The sequence below is a fragment of the Phascolarctos cinereus genome, unplaced genomic scaffold (assembly GCF_003287225.1).
Source record: "Phascolarctos cinereus isolate Bilbo 61053 unplaced genomic scaffold, phaCin_HiC Scaffold_4;HRSCAF=312, whole genome shotgun sequence".
Taxonomy (NCBI): domain Eukaryota; kingdom Metazoa; phylum Chordata; class Mammalia; order Diprotodontia; family Phascolarctidae; genus Phascolarctos; species Phascolarctos cinereus.
Window position 1 is genome coordinate 125853701 of NW_027555847.1, and position 17300 is coordinate 125871000.

The 17300-nt window shown below is 39.8% G+C and overlaps 1 protein-coding gene across 3 annotated transcripts in view; it reads left to right on the top strand.

Annotated features, from left to right (window-relative positions):
- The window catches only part of KATNIP (katanin interacting protein), a 209342-nt gene that overhangs the window by 142088 nt on the left and 49954 nt on the right, over positions 1–17300 (top strand). For all 3 annotated transcript variants that reach the window (XM_078152527.1, XM_078152528.1, XM_021006293.2), the window contains one exon: positions 1215–1352. In XM_078152527.1, the coding sequence (XP_078008653.1) occupies positions 1215–1352 (138 nt within the window). The remainder of the gene's footprint in view (positions 1–1214; positions 1353–17300) is intronic.

Consider the following 17300-nt stretch of genomic DNA (forward strand, 5'->3'; position numbering starts at 1 on the left):
CAGAATCAAAATTTTAGAACCAGGGATGAGCCACTGCCTCCATCACTCCCACCCTTCCACTGGATTTTTTAGTACCTTGTATACTCCATCCAAACTTCCCAGAATAGAAAAAGTTCATGTGTGACTTATGGAACTTGCCCAAATTAGTCATAAGCCCTCAAAACTGTCTCTTCCTCTCTCTCTTGTAAAAACAATTTTCTCTCTCATCTGAAAGGCACCGTTGTCACAAGTAAGAAACCATCTTTGTTCTCAGTGGCAGCTGGAGCCCCAGGCATCCAAATTCCTGGGGTCCTGAAGAGGTGCAGATGCTGCCATTCACCTCTTTCATAGAACTTGGGCAAGTGCTGGGCCCATTTTCAATGACAAGGAAAGCCCAGTTGAGACATGCTGGAGTACAGGATGTTCCTCGTCTTAAATAAAACTGAAGTTCTCAGGGAGTACAGTGCCAAGTACGTAGTGGAGCTGTGGACAACTAGGAATTGATGATGATGACATTAATGGTGATGATGATAATGATGATGATGATGAAGATAATCCTCTGAAGAGTGTGGGATGGAAACTTGGATGAAGTTATCAAATACTTGTTTGAGAAAAGTTTCTATATGTCTGTAGTTTGTGGGGGGGGGTTCCTTCTCTGTCCAAAACAAATGCTATCAACAGTATGAAATATTGCTGATGCAAATTTATTCAGAAAAACAAGTTAGATTTGTCTGCGAGCGGTACATAGCATAGGGATCTAGTCAGGCTCATTGGGAGGTAAGACATTCTACAGGGTGAGAACCTATTAAAAAAAGAGAAATAAATCCCAAGGGTTGAGCGTGTTGTTAATTTTTTTTATTTTATTTTATAAGGCTAAAAAAAAACTTGAAAGTCTTCACATGTCAGTTGAACAATAGCCTCTTTCTCATCCCCTTCCCTCCCCCATTTTCCCTGGGCTGCACAAAGCTGATTAAGTTGATTAAAATAGACCAAATGGTGACCCTGCCTTCACAATTCATCGTGGATGGCAAATCAGAGGGGAGCAAGCTGACTTCCTGCCAGATACAAGGGTCAGGAGCCTGCTGCTATATATAGAAGAGGTAGCATGGGAGCCAGCCTTCTATGATGGTTCACGCCCTCTGTTCTTTTTAATTAGATGAAGAATTAATCACAGATATTTACTTTGGGGAAAAGAGAAGATGTACTCATGGCTTTCTTTGCTTGTTGGTTTTCAGAGTACTAAAGAGCTCTCTTTGTGGACCTGTCCTTTCCACCCTCCAGTTCAGCTTTTCTTTATCATCCGCAATACTAGACAATCCCATGAATTTGGCATCTCCAAAATCAAGCTTTGGAATTACTGGACACCTTACAGTGTAAGTAATCACTCAGTTCCCTGCTATGTACTCAGTTGACTAAAGTACCCACTTAGAGGTTGGCCCGGGTTCTTGAAACTGTTAAATAGGTATAGAGAAGCACATCCTTATCTAACCTGACAGTGGTGGAAGAGAGGAGGGTATGTCAGGTAGATTGTGTGTTATATTCATTCTTATGTCCTAGTGTCCTCATATTTTGGAATTTGGTTTTACAGTTATTAGAACATCCTTTCCTAAGGCATAAAAAGAATATTCAAATGTTCTTACAGAGTCACAATAAGATGCTTCAAAATGTGTGTTTTTATCTTAGCCCATGGTGAGAGTTCTGTTGCTAGGAAGAATGTTTACACAAGAGTGTGATGGTTTCATTAGCTATTTCCTGGTAAAACCAAAAGTGCTTTACTGGTTTGAATTTTGTTGCTCAGACTTGGTATATGTTGGATACTGGCTGCAGGACATCATGTGTTATTGCATGCACATGTCCTTATGTTATAGAGCCCCATTGGTCTGGTCCATCAGCTCTGGTGCCACATCGATTCTGAAATGAGTGATGAAATGATGATGCCGTAGTCCACAGTAATGTGGCTTATTGCTGCCACAGTATTGCACACACTTAGTGAAAGAAGATTTTATGGATTACAGAGGAAGGATTAGCTTCATTCTTTTTGCCTGGTTCTCTTTTCTGTCCGCCCATGCAAGTGCAAAGAAAGCATGCAGCCTCAGATTGGAGAGGTGGTCTTAAGTACAAGGTTCTGCACAAGAGCTCTGTGTCATCGCATGTATTTCCAGAGACATTTCCTGCAAAGATTAAACATTTGGGCACTATTTTTAAAATACAAAACAGAATCTGGAGGATTTGAGCTCTTTGACAAGGGCCACTGCTTATGAAATAATAACCCATCTGTTTTCAGAATTTACTGGGGGAAGAAAAACACAAACAAATGCTACTAGAGGTTAATTTGGTTTGATATTTTCAGTATCAAGATATTACTGCAAATTTCTCAAGAAAAGAATTGAGTTAATTGGAAATGTTGTATCGCAGAGTGTATGAATCTTGTTAATACAGTGTTTTATCCATTTAAAATACAGAGAAGAAAAATTAAATTTGGATAGCTGATTTAGTCTGCTTCGAAAGTGATAAAATCAGTCATGGAAAAAGTGAGAATCATTTCTTATTTTAAGATATGCTGCTTTTTTGAGCAGGCCTTGGTTTTTAACTTGGTCTTCTAATATTTCTTCCCTAATTTAAATTTTACCCAGTTCTCCTGACTGGTGGGTGTCTACTCAAAAGCCCATTTTCAGTTTGTGTTTTTTAAAGTACCTTGAAGACATGACCCTTTACTTATTGTGGTGGAATGTGTTATGTGGGTGGTATAGTGTATGGAATATACATGCATTACTGGAAACCTGTTACATTTCTCTAGTGTAGTGGTGAGGCCTTGTAGACATAGCTGTGAATCTAGGGAAGCAGGGCATATATTATAAATGTGACCTAACCATGAGAGTGCTAACCCAGAAGAGTCAGGAGTAGCACAAGGTTTGACCAGAAGAAGAAAGAGGGAATAGGCATTGGCTAGACTTGAAAGATGGGACTACAGATCAGTGCAGTTCTACAGATAAGATGACAGCAGCACACTGATCTAGCAACCCAGTGGAGCAGAGGTACATGTCTGCTGGAGAGTGTTGTTAACTCCTTGAGGACAGGAAATATTTAGGTTTTCTTTGTATTTCAAGTGTCATCCGCAGCGCCTAGAACATCTGGGTCCAAGTGGATGTTATGTGTGGGTTATTCAGGGAGGACAAGCATCTCTAGTTTGAGGGTTTGCCAAGCCCCTTTCAGGGATGCTCATCCACCTTTGGTGTTCACCTGATTCACCCCTCTCACCTGTGGCTCCAAGAAGCTGTAGCATGGGCAGCAGCCACACTCTGGTAAACTGTCTCAGCAGACAGACTAAACCAGGTTGAGGATAACTGAGGGGTATCAAACCCACTGTAATTTGGGGGGCATAGGGGCGGTATCTACCCCAAGCATGTGAAGACTTCCTCCAGTGGAATAGGCAGATAAGAACAGTTTGTTCCAACGGCCATGAAGACTGCTGAAGCAGGTGCTATGGCGTGCTTAAAACTTAGTCAGGCATTGAAGACACCAAAATCATCCATTGCATCCTAGACCATTGCCAGTTATCTTGACTTGCCCTGCCACTGGACTCTTCTCAGGAAGAGAGAGACTGACAGTTTTGTGCAACTCTGTCTCACTTAAATCCATTTCGTGCAGAAGTCAAAACATCACCCATGATGTCATTGGTACTCTTTGAAAACAAAGAACAAAAAACAATCCAATATCAACTGCCTCCTCACTGAAGTGTGGCAATACTTTTACTCCTCCCTAAATGATTGTGCATCCTGCTCTCTTCAATGGCTATTCCAGGTCTTCTCTTCTCTTATCAAGCGTCTCACAATACTTCTTCCCCAAAACCTCTCGGCTTAGGTTCTGGCCTCATGCTTTACTGAAAAAAGCCAAAGCATTCACTCTCTTTTCTCCCTTGTGCCCCACATTGACAATCCCACCTCCTCATTTCACATTCCTTTGACATCAGCCCACCACCACCCCCACTCCTAGTCTCCTTCTGGATGATGATGTAGGCCTTCTGCTCCCTAAGGCCTTCTCCACATGTACTCTTCTCCAAAAGATTGCCCCCCATTATTGCCTTCTTTTTCTCAAATTTTCAGTCTCTATTTTCAGATCCCTTCTCTGTTGCCTTCAAATATACCCAAGTCTCCCCATCCTTAAACAATCCTCATTAGTTCCTATCATCCCTGATAGCTGTCATTCTATCTTCCCTTTTTCAGCTAAACTCCTCCCAAAAGCTGTTTATTTATACCAGGTGCTTATTCTTTTCTTCTCACTGTCTTCTAAACCCTTGCCATTTTGACCTCTGACCTCATCATTCCATTGAAACTACTCACCCCACATTACCAGTGATCTCTTAATTGTCAAATTCAATATCTTCTCAGTTCTCATCTTCCTTGATCTTTTTGCTATGACATTCACTCCACTTGGGTTTTTATGACACTGCTCTCTCTCTCTCTCTCTCTCTCTCTCTCTCTCTCTCTCTCTCTCTCTCTCTCTCTCTCTCTCTCTCTCTCTTTCTCTCTCCCCCTCTCTCTCCCTCCTTCCCTCCCTCCCTCCCTCTCTCATCTACTATTTGTCTGATCTTTCTTTAGTGCACCTTGTTGGATTATCATCCATGCCATGCCCCACTAATTGCAGGTGTCCTTCTGCCTAGGCACTGTCCTGGGCTCTCTTTTCTCTCTAAAGTCACTTGATGACCTCAGCAGCTCCCAAGGGTTCATTTATCATCTCTATGCTGATTACTCCAAAATATATATAGTCAGTCCTACTCTCTCTCTGGATTCACTGCCTGTTGGAAATTTTGGACTGGATGGCTCATAGGCACCTCAAACTCAAAGTGTATAAAACAGAGGTCATTATTCACCTCCCACTCCAAATCCATTCCTGTCCTGGACTTCCCTACTTCTGTCCAGTGCACCACTGTCCTCTTGGTCACCCAGGTACATAACCTCAGGGTCATCCTCCCTCTATGTTTTCATCCACATAGCCAGTCATCTGCAAAATCTTGTCACTTCTTTCTCCATATCATCTTTCACAAATATCCCCTCCTTATCACTCATGCATTTAACCTCTAGTTCAGTTCACCTTTCTCCTGAACTATTGCAGGAATCTCCTAATTGGTTTCCCTGGTTTATCTTCCTACTCTAACCCATCCTCCACATAGCTGCCAAAGTGATTTTCCTAAAGTGCAAGTATGACCATGAAATTCCTCTTCATGATGAAATCCATGGGGCAATCTCTCTGTGAACAGTAGAATTAACCATAGATCCCTCTGTTTGGCATTTGCCTACCTCTTTAATCTCCAAACCATTTACATATATGTGTGTCCATTGCCTCTTAAGGATGACCATTTCCTTAGAGGGTTCTGAGTCAATGAGAGTGGGATCATTTCATTTTTTATCTTTCTACCCCTAGCACTTTGCACATAATAAATGCTTGTTGAAATGAAATAAAATGAAATGGAAGACATCCATCTGTAGCTAATTTAGGTGAAGCTTGAGGGCAGGGCCAGCTTCATGTAGTAAGGCATAAAAACACATGTGAACTCACAAGAAATTGGGTGCTGTAAACAATGTGAACCCTATGTAGAACTAAAACCCTCTCCATTATCCTACTATTGAACCCTTCAGGAGACTGGATCTCAATAGTGGTTCCTTAAACTTTTTTCTGATACCAGCACCAATTTAGGCTTCTGATCCATTCACTGCTTCCTATTTCCAGCCCCTTAGCTCATTATTCTTAATCTCTAGCAGCAGATTCTGGCCCTTCACTATGAATCCAGTGTTTCTGGCCCCTTTCCTGAATAGAAACCTTGCAGTCATTGTCCTTTTTTTTGCTTCTTGGTCTGCAAGGCTTCAGCCTGTACCCTAGAAGTCTCTCAACTGTAGCCCACAAGGTCTTTTTAGAGAGGAAGGAATGGTACAGTTTTTTGTTGTAAGGCATGTTTATTTCACTTGTTTTTATCAAGGTTCACCTTTAAGCTTAGATAGCTCCTTGAATTACAGCTCTTGTAACTTTGCTTGGAACTGTGAGACAACATCTGTGAAGATGAGAGGCCTCAGAAGGGACATTGTAGCTGCCTTCAAATATTTTAAAGGCTATCATATAGGAGAGAGATTACAGTTGTTCTGTTTGGGCCCAGAAGGTGAAATTAGGAATGCTTAGTGTAAGTAGCAAAGAGGAGAACATAAACTTGATGATAGGAAAGTCTTTTTTAAAAATTAGAGCTATTTGGGGGGTGGAGCCAAGGTGGCAGAGTAAAAGTAGTAACTTGCTTGAGCTGTCCCCAAAACCCCTCCAAATACTATAAAAAATGGCTCTAAACAAATTCTAAAGCAGCAGAACCCACAAAAAGACAGAGTGAAACAAATTTCCAGCCGAAGACAGCCTGGATGGTTGATCAGAAAGGTGTATCGCACTGGACTGTGAGAGGAGCGCAGTTTGGCATGGGCACTCAGGCCTCAGCAAACCTGGAGCAGGCCTCAGAGGACTGAATCATGGGCAGCCGTGGCGGTTTCCAGACTTCTCAACCCATAAAGGTCAAAGACAACTTAGAAGGTCAATGGGAATAGTCTGTGGTGAGAGAGACAAGTGATGTGGTCTCAGCTCCAGTTGCTGAGTGTGGCCCCTGGGTTGCAGCTGCCTCCTGAGCTTCTGGCCCACAGACTGAGGGGGAATCGAGTGGCTGATCAGAAGGGGATTGCAGGGATCTCTCTGCTGGTGCAGGATTCTCTTGCTTTGCCTGTGCTTGGATCTGGGTCACAGTTCTGGGTGGCGGTCCTGGAGTGAGGAGGAGCGCTGGTGTGGTGGAGCTTGTAGTGGCTGTGGAGAGAAAATCCTCACAGTTCCAAGACAGAAAACAGTGCTTGTGGTCACTCATAGACCAGAGCACAGGCCAGGAAAGGAGTGAACACCTTGCGCTTGATCATAGCACCTTGAAAGAACTGAAAATTTACAGGTCCCTAAAAGTATCTCTGAAAACAGTTGCACAAAACCTCTGAAGCTTGGGGCAGTACATTCTCCACACTGGAAACAGTCCCCTACCTTAACAAAGAGTTTATAACTCAAGTAATTGGCTGGAATCATGAGCAAGCAGTGCAAAAATAGTCAGACCATATTATCTTACTTTGGTGACAAAGAACATCAAAACATACAACCATAAGAAGACAACGAAGCCAAAGCTCCTACATCCAAAGCCTCCAAGAAAAATATGAATTGGTCTCAGGCCATGGAAGAGCTCAAAAAGGATTTTGAGAAGCAAGTAAGAGAAGCAGAGGAAAAACTGAGAGTGATTCTAAAGGAGACCCAAAAAAATACTGAAGAAAATAACACCTTAAAAAAATAGCCTAACCCAAATGGCAAAAGAGGTCCAAAAAGCCAATGAGGAGAAGAATGCCCTAAAAAGAAAAATTGGCCAAATGGAAAAGGAAGTCCAAAAGCTTACTGAAGAAAATACTTCCTTAAAAATTAGAATGGAGAAATTGGAAACTAGTGACAGTTTGAGAAATAAAGGCACTGTAACACTAATCTAAAAGAATGAAAAATAGAAGAGAATGTGAAATATCTCATTGGAAAAACAACTGACCTGGAAAATAGATCCAGGAGAGAGAACTTAAAAATTATTGGACTATCTGAAAGCCATGATCAAAAAAAGAGCCTAGACATCATCTTTCAAGAAATTATCAAGGAAAACTGCCCTGATATTTTGGAACCAAAGGGCAAAATAGAAATTGGAAGAATCCACCAATCACCTCCTGAAAGAGATCCCCAAAGGAAAACTCCTAGGAATCTTGTAGCCAAATTCCCGAATTCCCAGGTCAAGGAGAAAATATTGCAGGGCAGCCAGAAAAAAACAATTCAAGTATTGTGGAAACACAATCAGAATAACACAAGATTTAGCAGCTTCTACATTAAGGGTCCAGAGAGCATGGAGTATGATATTCCAGAGGGCAAAGGAGATAGGACTACAACCAAGAATCACCTGTACCCAGCAAAACTGAGTATAATCCTTCAGGGTAAAAAAATGGTCATTCAATGAAATAGGGGACTTCCAAGCATTCCTGAGGAAAAGACCAGAGCTGAGTATAAAATGTGACTTTCAAATACAAGACTCAAGTGAAACATGGAAGAGGTAAACAGGAAAGAGAAATCATAAGAGACTTATTAAGGTTGAACTGTTTATATTCCTGCATGGAAAGATGATATTTGTAACTCATGAGTCCTTTGTCAGTATTAGAGTAGTGGAAAGGAAAAAAATTATATGTATGTATAGATAGATAGATAGATAGAAGGCACAGGGTGAGTTGAAGATGAAGGGGTAATATCTGGAAAATAAAATTAAGGGGTGAAAGAGGATTGTACTAGGAGAAGGAGAAAGGGAGATGTAGAATGGGGTAAATTATCTCATATGAAACAGACAAGAAAAGGCTTTTACAGTGGAGGGGAAATGGGGGAAGGTGAGAAAGAAGGAGTGAATCTTATTCTCATAGGATTTGACTTAAGGAGGGAATAACATATACAGTGGGGTATGGAAATTTATCTTACCCTACAGAAAAATAAGGGAGGAAGGGGACAAGAGAGCAGGGGCTTGATAGAGGGGAGGGCAGATTGGGGGAGGGGATAATCAAAAGCAAACACTTCTGAGGAGGGACAAGGTCAAAAGAAAGAATAGAATAAATGGGGGGTAGGGGTAGGATGAAGGGAAATATACTTAGTTTTTCACAACAGGATTACTATGGAAGTGTTTTGCGTGGCTACACATCTATAACCAGTATCGAGATGCTTGCCTTTTCAATGAGGTTGGGTGGGGAGGGAGGAAGGGAGAAAATTTGTAACCCAAAGTTTTAAAAACACATGTTAAAAATTAATTAATTAATTAATTAATTAATTAAAAGTTTAGAGCTATTCTAAGAGGAATGGACTTCCCTGGGAAGTGTTGGCTCCCCTTCACCAGACATCTTTAAACCAAGCCTTGATGATGTTGTAAAAAGGATTCTTCTTCATCTATGGTTTGGACTAATTATCCACTGAGCTTCTTTCTGCCTTCACTCAGTGATCTCAATGACTCTTGATTGTCACCTCAGTGCCAGTGATTCTCAGATCTACTTATTCAGCCCGAACCTCCAGTCTTGCATCCCCAACTGCCTATTGGATATCTTAAACTGAGTATCTTATAGTTACTTCAACATGTCCAAAACCTAAATTTGTTATCTTTTCCCCAAAATCCTCTCCTTTTCCAGACTTCCCTGTTACTGTTGAGGACATCACCATCCTCCCAGTCACCCAAGCTCACAACCTCGGTATCATCCTTGACTCACTTCTCTTACCTCCAATTTCCAATCTGTTACCAAGGCATATTGATTTTACCTTACACATATCTGCCCTTAACTCCTCTGATACTGCCACCACCCTGGGGCAGGCTCTTATCACTTAACACTAGAGTATTTCAATAGCCTGCTGGTTGGTTTGCCAGCCACAAATCTCTCCCCACTCCAATTTGTCATCCACTTAGCTGCTGAAGTGATCTTCTTAAAGCAAAGGCATGACCATATCTCCACTCAGTAAACTCTGGCAGATTCCTGTTATCTTCAGGATAAAATATAAAATCCTCTCTTTTAAAGTCCTTTATAACCTGTTTCCTCACCTGTTTGCATGTTGTATTCCCTGACTGTGATCTCCTTAGGAGCTGAGATTGGTTTTTTGCCTTTCTTTATATAAATCCCTAGCATTTAGCACAAGGCTTGGAACATAGTAGGTGCTTAATAAATGTTTATTGACTGACAAGCTGGTATAAGACACTTGCTTTTAATCGTTCTATTTGTACAATTAAGGTGCTGAAACAACCCGCCCAAGTTGACCTTGAATAGTGTTGGGGGCATTATACCCTTTTGTTGAACTTCTCTGCAGATAATGATTTGAAATGACTCAACATATAGCTTCATTTCAGTTTTTCATTCAGTGTTTATTTCTTCTTTGATATCATTCTATTCCAGCTTGGCCAGATTTACCCCACTATTTTGAGGGTATGTTGAGTGCTGTTATTGGGGTCTTTTGCAATCCACAAGTGGACCGCATAACAATATTTACCCTTTTTGATTTGGCAATAATTTATTTTGTGACTTTTTTGACTGGAAATCCCAAAACAAAAAGTGGGCTGCTGGTGGGATTGTTTAAGTCCTCCTTGACATGGGAGGGTTTGATTCATGTGAATAGTTTGTAGATTTGCAGAGGAGTCAGAGAATAATTGTTACCTGAATTTTCATTATCACCCTTTTTTCAGAAGCAGGACAGTTCTTGACAGTTCCTATATCTAAGGAGAGCTGGTAGTCTACAAGGGGAGGTATAACCTCTTCTTGAATGCTTAATTTAATACATTTCCATTTACCTTGAGATATTTAGAATTAAATTCTTTCATTTCCTGGGGTTTTTTTCTTTCCTTTATATAAATTTAACTACCATCACTCCATCCTACATAATATAGAGAATACCTTCTCAATTGATATGAGGAGTCTTGTGAATATAAAGTAGAGAACATTATTATAATTTAGTGATATCATTTGTTTTTTGTATCTGTTTTATTTTGTTTTATTTGTTTTGCTTTAGGCAATTGGGGTTAAGTGACTTGCCCAGGGTCACACAGCAAGTAAGTGTCAAGTGTTTGGTCTGAGGCCAGAGTTGAACTCAGGTCCTCTTGACTTCAGGGCTGGTGCTCTACCACTGTGCCACCTAGCTGCCCCCTTATTTTTTTATACCTGAAGATTGGCCATATTTGGCCAATTTTTTTTTTTTGGTCATAGCAGCTCATGAACACTAGTCTACCAAGGCATAACTAAATTGTAATCTTTGTAAGCGGAAAGAAACTTGAATATGTCTATAGAGAGATGGGAAATATCCCGTGAAGTAGGAGTGATTGGAGATGTGTGAAAGAGAAGAAATAACTGGGTCAGCAGTGTCCTGGTGAAGGTGAGAAAGAATGAAATAAAGGGCACAGGTAAAATCTTTAGCCTGAGTAAGGAGTAAATTTTACCTAAATTTACAGTAAATTTACAGTGCTAGGGAGAGTTGAACAATGGATACCAATGAAATCACAGTTTCTTGAAGTGTGAAGTTGCCTTCAGTCACAGGCAGTACACAACTTGCTTACTATTTTCATCTTTCATTGTGACTAGTCAATTTGCACAACTTTAGTCCAAGATCTTTTTCTTCTTTCTCAAACTCTCTTTTCAGCTGATTTCAGCTGTATTTCTCTTCAGTCTTTGAGATGATTCTTATACTTAGCTCCTTTCTAAAATCAAGTCTGAACTTTTTGGAGTTGCTAAGAACTGGAAACAAAGTAGAACATCCATCATTTGAGAAGTAGCTAAACAAATCGTGATATGTGAATATAGTGGAACAGTACTGTGCTGTAGGAAACAATGACTATGATGAATACAAAGAAGCATGAGAAGATGATGGAAGTTGATGCCATGTAAACAGAACTGGAAGGGGAGGATGTGCGTAATGGCTGGAAAGAACAATAACAAAATGATCAAAACCAAATGCTCTGAAATTGTGATGACCAAGCTTGACCTCAAAGAAGAACTTTGCTCCATTCTTTGCAGAGGTGGGGGACCATGGATGTAAGACACTGCACATAATTTCAAACTTGGTTGGTGTGTTGGGTTTGTTGAACTTTAAAAAAAATTTGCTAAAAGAGGTGGCTTTTAAGGTAGGGTATGAGAGAAGGATATATTGGGAAATGTAGGTGATATAAAAGTAAAGGGTGAATAAATTTTTTTAAAAGTAAAATCAAGGCTGATATTATTGGTATATGTGAAGTATGAACAACTTCAGATCTCATGTCAGACAGGAAAACCAGTAATCACATTCTTTAAAAGCCTACAGGAATCCCATCCTAAGGGTGTCATTGTTCATAAGAACACTAAGTGACGCACTAAAAGTTATGAATCAATCTCATCTCAAATTGCAGTACTGTTGTTAGAACCATGTCAGAAGGGTGCTAAAACTACAGAAGATGGAAAGTCCCCATATACACCAAAATATTTCAGCTGCACATTTTGTGATAGCAAAGAATTGGAAACAAAATAGATGCCCATCAGTTGAGAAATGGCTAAATAAATGTGGTACATAAATGCATTGGAATATGACTGTGCTCTAAGAAATGATATGTGTAATGAATACAGAGAAGCACAGAGATCTATATGAACTGATGCAGAGCAAACTAAGCAAAGCCAAGAAAGCAATATACATAGAGTAACTACAGCAATGTAAATGAAAAGAGTAATTACGTACCAAAAAATCAAAAATGAAAATAACAAAATTGTAAAGATCAATCAGGACTCAAAGAAATATGAGAGGACACTCCCAAACCACCCCTTTGGGGAGATCCACAGATGTTACACATTGTACATATTTTCATACTTTTTCAAAATATCAATAGGTTGTGCTGACTTTTTTTTCTTCTTTCAAAAATACTACTATAAGGAATAGCTCTCAGGGAGGGGGAAGAGGAGGAATATTTAGGATAATTATGATCATCTGAAAACAAAAGATGTCAGTAAAAACTTATTTTTAAGAAAAAAACTAACATTCTAGATGGAGTAATCTTCATTTCCTAAAGGAATTGACCACTTTCAAGATTTTAAAAGGAAGATCGACGTGTACCATAGTACAAGGAGATTTCAGTGGTGATAATGGATGATGAACCAGTGACAAAAAGGGGAGGACACTGAACAAAGATTATTCACTCACAGTATTTTTGCTACAGTGTTACCTCTATGTCATAACCACCTATTTTCAGGAGTCAGAGGAACACTTGAAAACTGAAAAGCATCCCAGTAGGTCGACATTTAGTCTGATCTATTTTGTCTTCAGCAACACTAGTTAATTCTTCTTAGCAAAAGAATCTGCATTGGGTTGGAACACTGACTTCTCAGAGTGGCAATAGTCCCATGAAAGTAAAAAGCAAAAACAAAAAACTACCAAATGGCACCATTCAAAAAAACTTGCACCCAGAGTCTATGACAATAGAAGATCCTTGTTTCAAGAAAAGAAAAGAATCAAGAAAGACTAAGAACCACATCTACCACTCAGCAGCTTTGTAGATGTGGATGATTCACTTAACCTCTCCAAGCTTCAGTTTCTTCATCTGTAAAAAATGTGGCTAATAATATTGAGGAAAGCACTTAATAAGCCTTTGAGCACTAATAGAAATCAGAATTATTGTTATTATTGTTCATTCAGAAACAAACTTTAGCAGATTGTAAGTCAAATGAAAAAGTTTACTACAAGCATTAGTAAGGCCACAAAGCAGAAGATGGTGAGATGAGCCCAGAAGGAAGGAAAATGGAAGATTGGAAAGGGAAAGTAGAGAAGGCTATGTTAAGAAATCAGGGGGAAAACAAAAGAAGTTGGGGAAGTCCTACGTGAAGAACTTCAAAGAATTCATTTCCAGAAGCACTTCAAAATGGTGAAACGTTGCCCATCCATTTAGCTTTACAGTGCTTGCTCATCAGGGTAAATCACAGCTTTTTATGACCCAACAGGAATACCAAGGGCACTACCAGAAAGTGAGGCTCCTTTGGCAAAACTAAATGCAGATGAGAAGTCTAGTTCTGCAAGGGCTACCAAGCAGCGCATCTTTACTGACAGAATCTGCAGGAAAATTCTGAATCTGCAGGAATATTCTATCTGTAGGATATACCCCAAAGCAAATTCTGCTAAGTATTTCTCATCCAGATGTGACCACAGCTACAAATGCTGTGACAGTGAATCTACTCTAAAAGATTAAGTTTTCATCTCCTTTTAGGACAGCTTCACAATTTGCTATTGAATGAGTTTCAGCTATCATTTCTATGTACATGCCTCCTAGGTCTTATCTTCAGTTTTGATCCAATTTTCCATGTAAGTCATATATCTCTGCATATACATCTGTCTACCAGACTGGTCCCCTTGGAGGTTCTACTGTCACCTCAAACTCAACATTTCTGAAACTGAGCTTATCTTTCTTCCTGACAATTCCCTGTCTTAACTTCCTTATTTCTTTAAATAGCTACACAACACTAGTCTATCACCTTTGGAATCTTAAATCATCAGGCTAATCTTTCTCATTTCCCTCTCACATCAAATCAGTTATTGTCGTGTCATTCATACCTTCGAAACAGGTCCCCTTCCAAATCTGTCCCTTTGTTTCTGTTCCCACTGCCATCACCTGTGTTCAGTCCGTTATCACCTCACTCCTAGATTACAATAACTTCCTTGTTGGCTTCCCTGCCACCAGTGAGCTCTGATCAGTCCTATACACTGACATCAGGTTTATCTTCTTAAAACAGCAATATCACCACATCCTTCTTTGGCTCTGATATCTTTACTACTTCTTCATTGCCTAATAAAGTCTAGGTTCTTTAAATGGTTCTCTATGGATCTGTTAAAGGATCTTAATGTGATCTTAACATATTACGGATGGTAACTTGTTGGGAGAGATATTTTAATACTGCATTATGTTCTATGGTGTCAAATGCTTTTTTTTAAAAAGCGATCAATTAACAAGCTTTTGTCAAGAACCTACTATATGATCAATTGGGGAATGGCTGAACAAGTTACAGCATATGAATGTAATGGAATGCTATTGTGCTATACGAAATGATGAACAGGCTGACTTCAGAAAAACCTGGAAACACTTGCATGGTCTGATGCTGAGTGAAGTGAGCAGAACCAAGAGGACTTTGTACACAATAACAGCCATGTTATGCAGTGACTAAGATTGTTAAACTGAACCCTTCTCAGCATTACGAGGATCTAAGACATCTCCAGAGGCCTCGGGATGGAAAATACTGTCCACATCCAAAGAAAGAACTATGGAAATCGAATCGCTATCACTTATTTTTACCTTCTGTTAAGTTTTGTTTCATCTTTCTGATGGTTCCTCCTATTGGTTTTAATTTTTACTTACAACTTCACTAATGTGAAAATATGTTTAATGGGTATGTAAATATAAAGCCTACATCAGATTGTGTGCTGTCTTGGGGAGGGTGGGGGGGAGGAAGGGGGAGAAAAATTTTCAACTCAAAAGCATATGGAAGTGATTGTTGATAATTCAAAATAAATTAATAAAATTTAAAAAAAAAAGAACCTACTATATGTTAGGCACTGTGCTGGGCCCTGGGATACAAAGATTAAATTCAACACATCCTATCCTTGAGGAGCTTACGACATAACAAGAAAAGACACTGTATATGCATATAGATGTATACAGGATAGATTAAAAAAAAGTTACAAGATAATTGAGGGAGGATCAGGAAAAGCTTCATATAGAAGGTAGCATTTCACATGAGCCTTGAAGAAATCTAGGGATTGATTCTAAGAGGCAGAGTCAGTGAGAGAACTTATTCCAGGAATGAGTCTGTGGTGTGAATGAGAATGAAGAGGTAAAACTGATTCGTACAGTGGGAATCTGAGTGAATGGAAGGATGGCGTGCCTTCGACAGACAGAAAGTTAGGGAGAGCAGTGAATTCAGGGAGAAGAAGAATAAATAAACTCTGTCTTAAATAGGTTGAATTTAACTTTAGAGTTAGAGGCCCTAGATTCAAATCCTACCTCTGGTAGACACTGCCTGTATGACCTTAGGCAAGCCACCTAACCCCTGCAGACCTCAGTTTCCCCATTGATAAAATGAAGTGCCTTCCAGTTCTAGAGTTATGATCCCCTGGACAGATAAGTCTATCATTCAGGTGCCTACAGGACATCCAGTTCAAAGTATCCAATAGACATTTGGTAATACCGGAATAGAACTCAAAAGAGAGTCTAGGGTTGGATATTTAGATTTGAGAGAAATCATCATAAAGATAATATTTAAGCCTATGGGAGCTAATGAGGTCACCGAAAGAAAGACTCTATCTATATGAGGAAAGAGAGAGGGAGAAAGACAGAGACAGAGAGAGAAGGTCCCAGAATAGAACTGTGGGCCATACCCGTAGTTGGAATGACGTGGATGATCATCCAGCAGAGGAGACTGAGAAGTAGGGGTCAGAATCTTACATCCTCAAAAAAAAAAAAGCACATGAGATAATGTATGTAAAGTGCTTTGTGAACCTTAAAACACTATGTAAATGTGGGAATTATTACTGTTCTCTATATTCTGCGGTCAGTTGTGTGACTCTGATTATGTGGTCTGCTATAGAAAATCATCTGTAAAAGGCTGCTCTTCCCTTCTTGTGTTTTCTTCGAGGATGCCCTTGCTATGTATGTAAACCATTCTCATAAAGATTTTATAGAGATGAGTAATTAGGCATATTAGCTGGTAGTTGATGATGTCTTCTTGGGTACCTATTTTTACAATAATACTGTGATCTTTTCAGTTCTTTTGGAATCACCCACTCTTCCAGATATCTTAAAAGTCATTCCTTGAGCACTTTAGGATTACGCTTTATCCAGCTTGATTCCTTCTATATGTATATTTGGTCAAGTCCAGCTGCTCTTCCCAATTTCTTCTTCTCAGGTTCCATTTTCATTCTGTTCATAAAGCACATTGGGTAGGCAGGTATTAGAGGCCAAATGTAGAATTGTGGGAGATGAGGGTAGAAATAGTGACTGGACCTATGATTTAATCATTATAAGAAATTTAACTCCCTCTGCCAATGCAGGTAGGCATCTTCTAAACACCTTATGGTATTAGAGAGTTGCCTAGAGCCCTCTGAGATTAAGTGACTTGCCCAGGGTCACGCAGCCAGTCAGAGACCAGACTTGAATCCAGGCCTTCCTTACTTTGAGGCCAGCTTTCTAGCTACTCCGCCACTCTGTCTCTCCAAAGAGGTAAATAATACCCTGTATATTATCCCTCTTCTCGTGGAGCTCACAGTATCAGAGAGTATCATGCATACATAAATGACCATGCTATAAAATGACACATGGTTTGTACCTCTCCTGCATTTATCAAGTGTTATTTGAGATCTAAAGGGGACGAAGAAACATTACTGAACCAAGCAGGAAAGATTTCTTGTAGAAATGTCATTTGAGCTAGACCTTAAAGAGTTGGTAGACTTCAGAAAGTAGAGTTGGTGGGGCTTGGTATTTCATATGTATTAGATCGTAGGATTAAGAGTCCAAGGGACATGAGGTTCACCTAATTAAACCCCTTTATTTTATCAGTACTGGAGTGGTCAAGGGACTTAGCCAAGTTTACACAGCTCTTAAGTAGCAGAATTGGGGTTCACACCCAGACTGTCTGATGCTAGATCCAGTGTTCTTTCCCCTACACCACATTGCCTTTCTATATGAGGCTATAGGTGCGATGCACAATAAGAAAGAAGTTTGTATG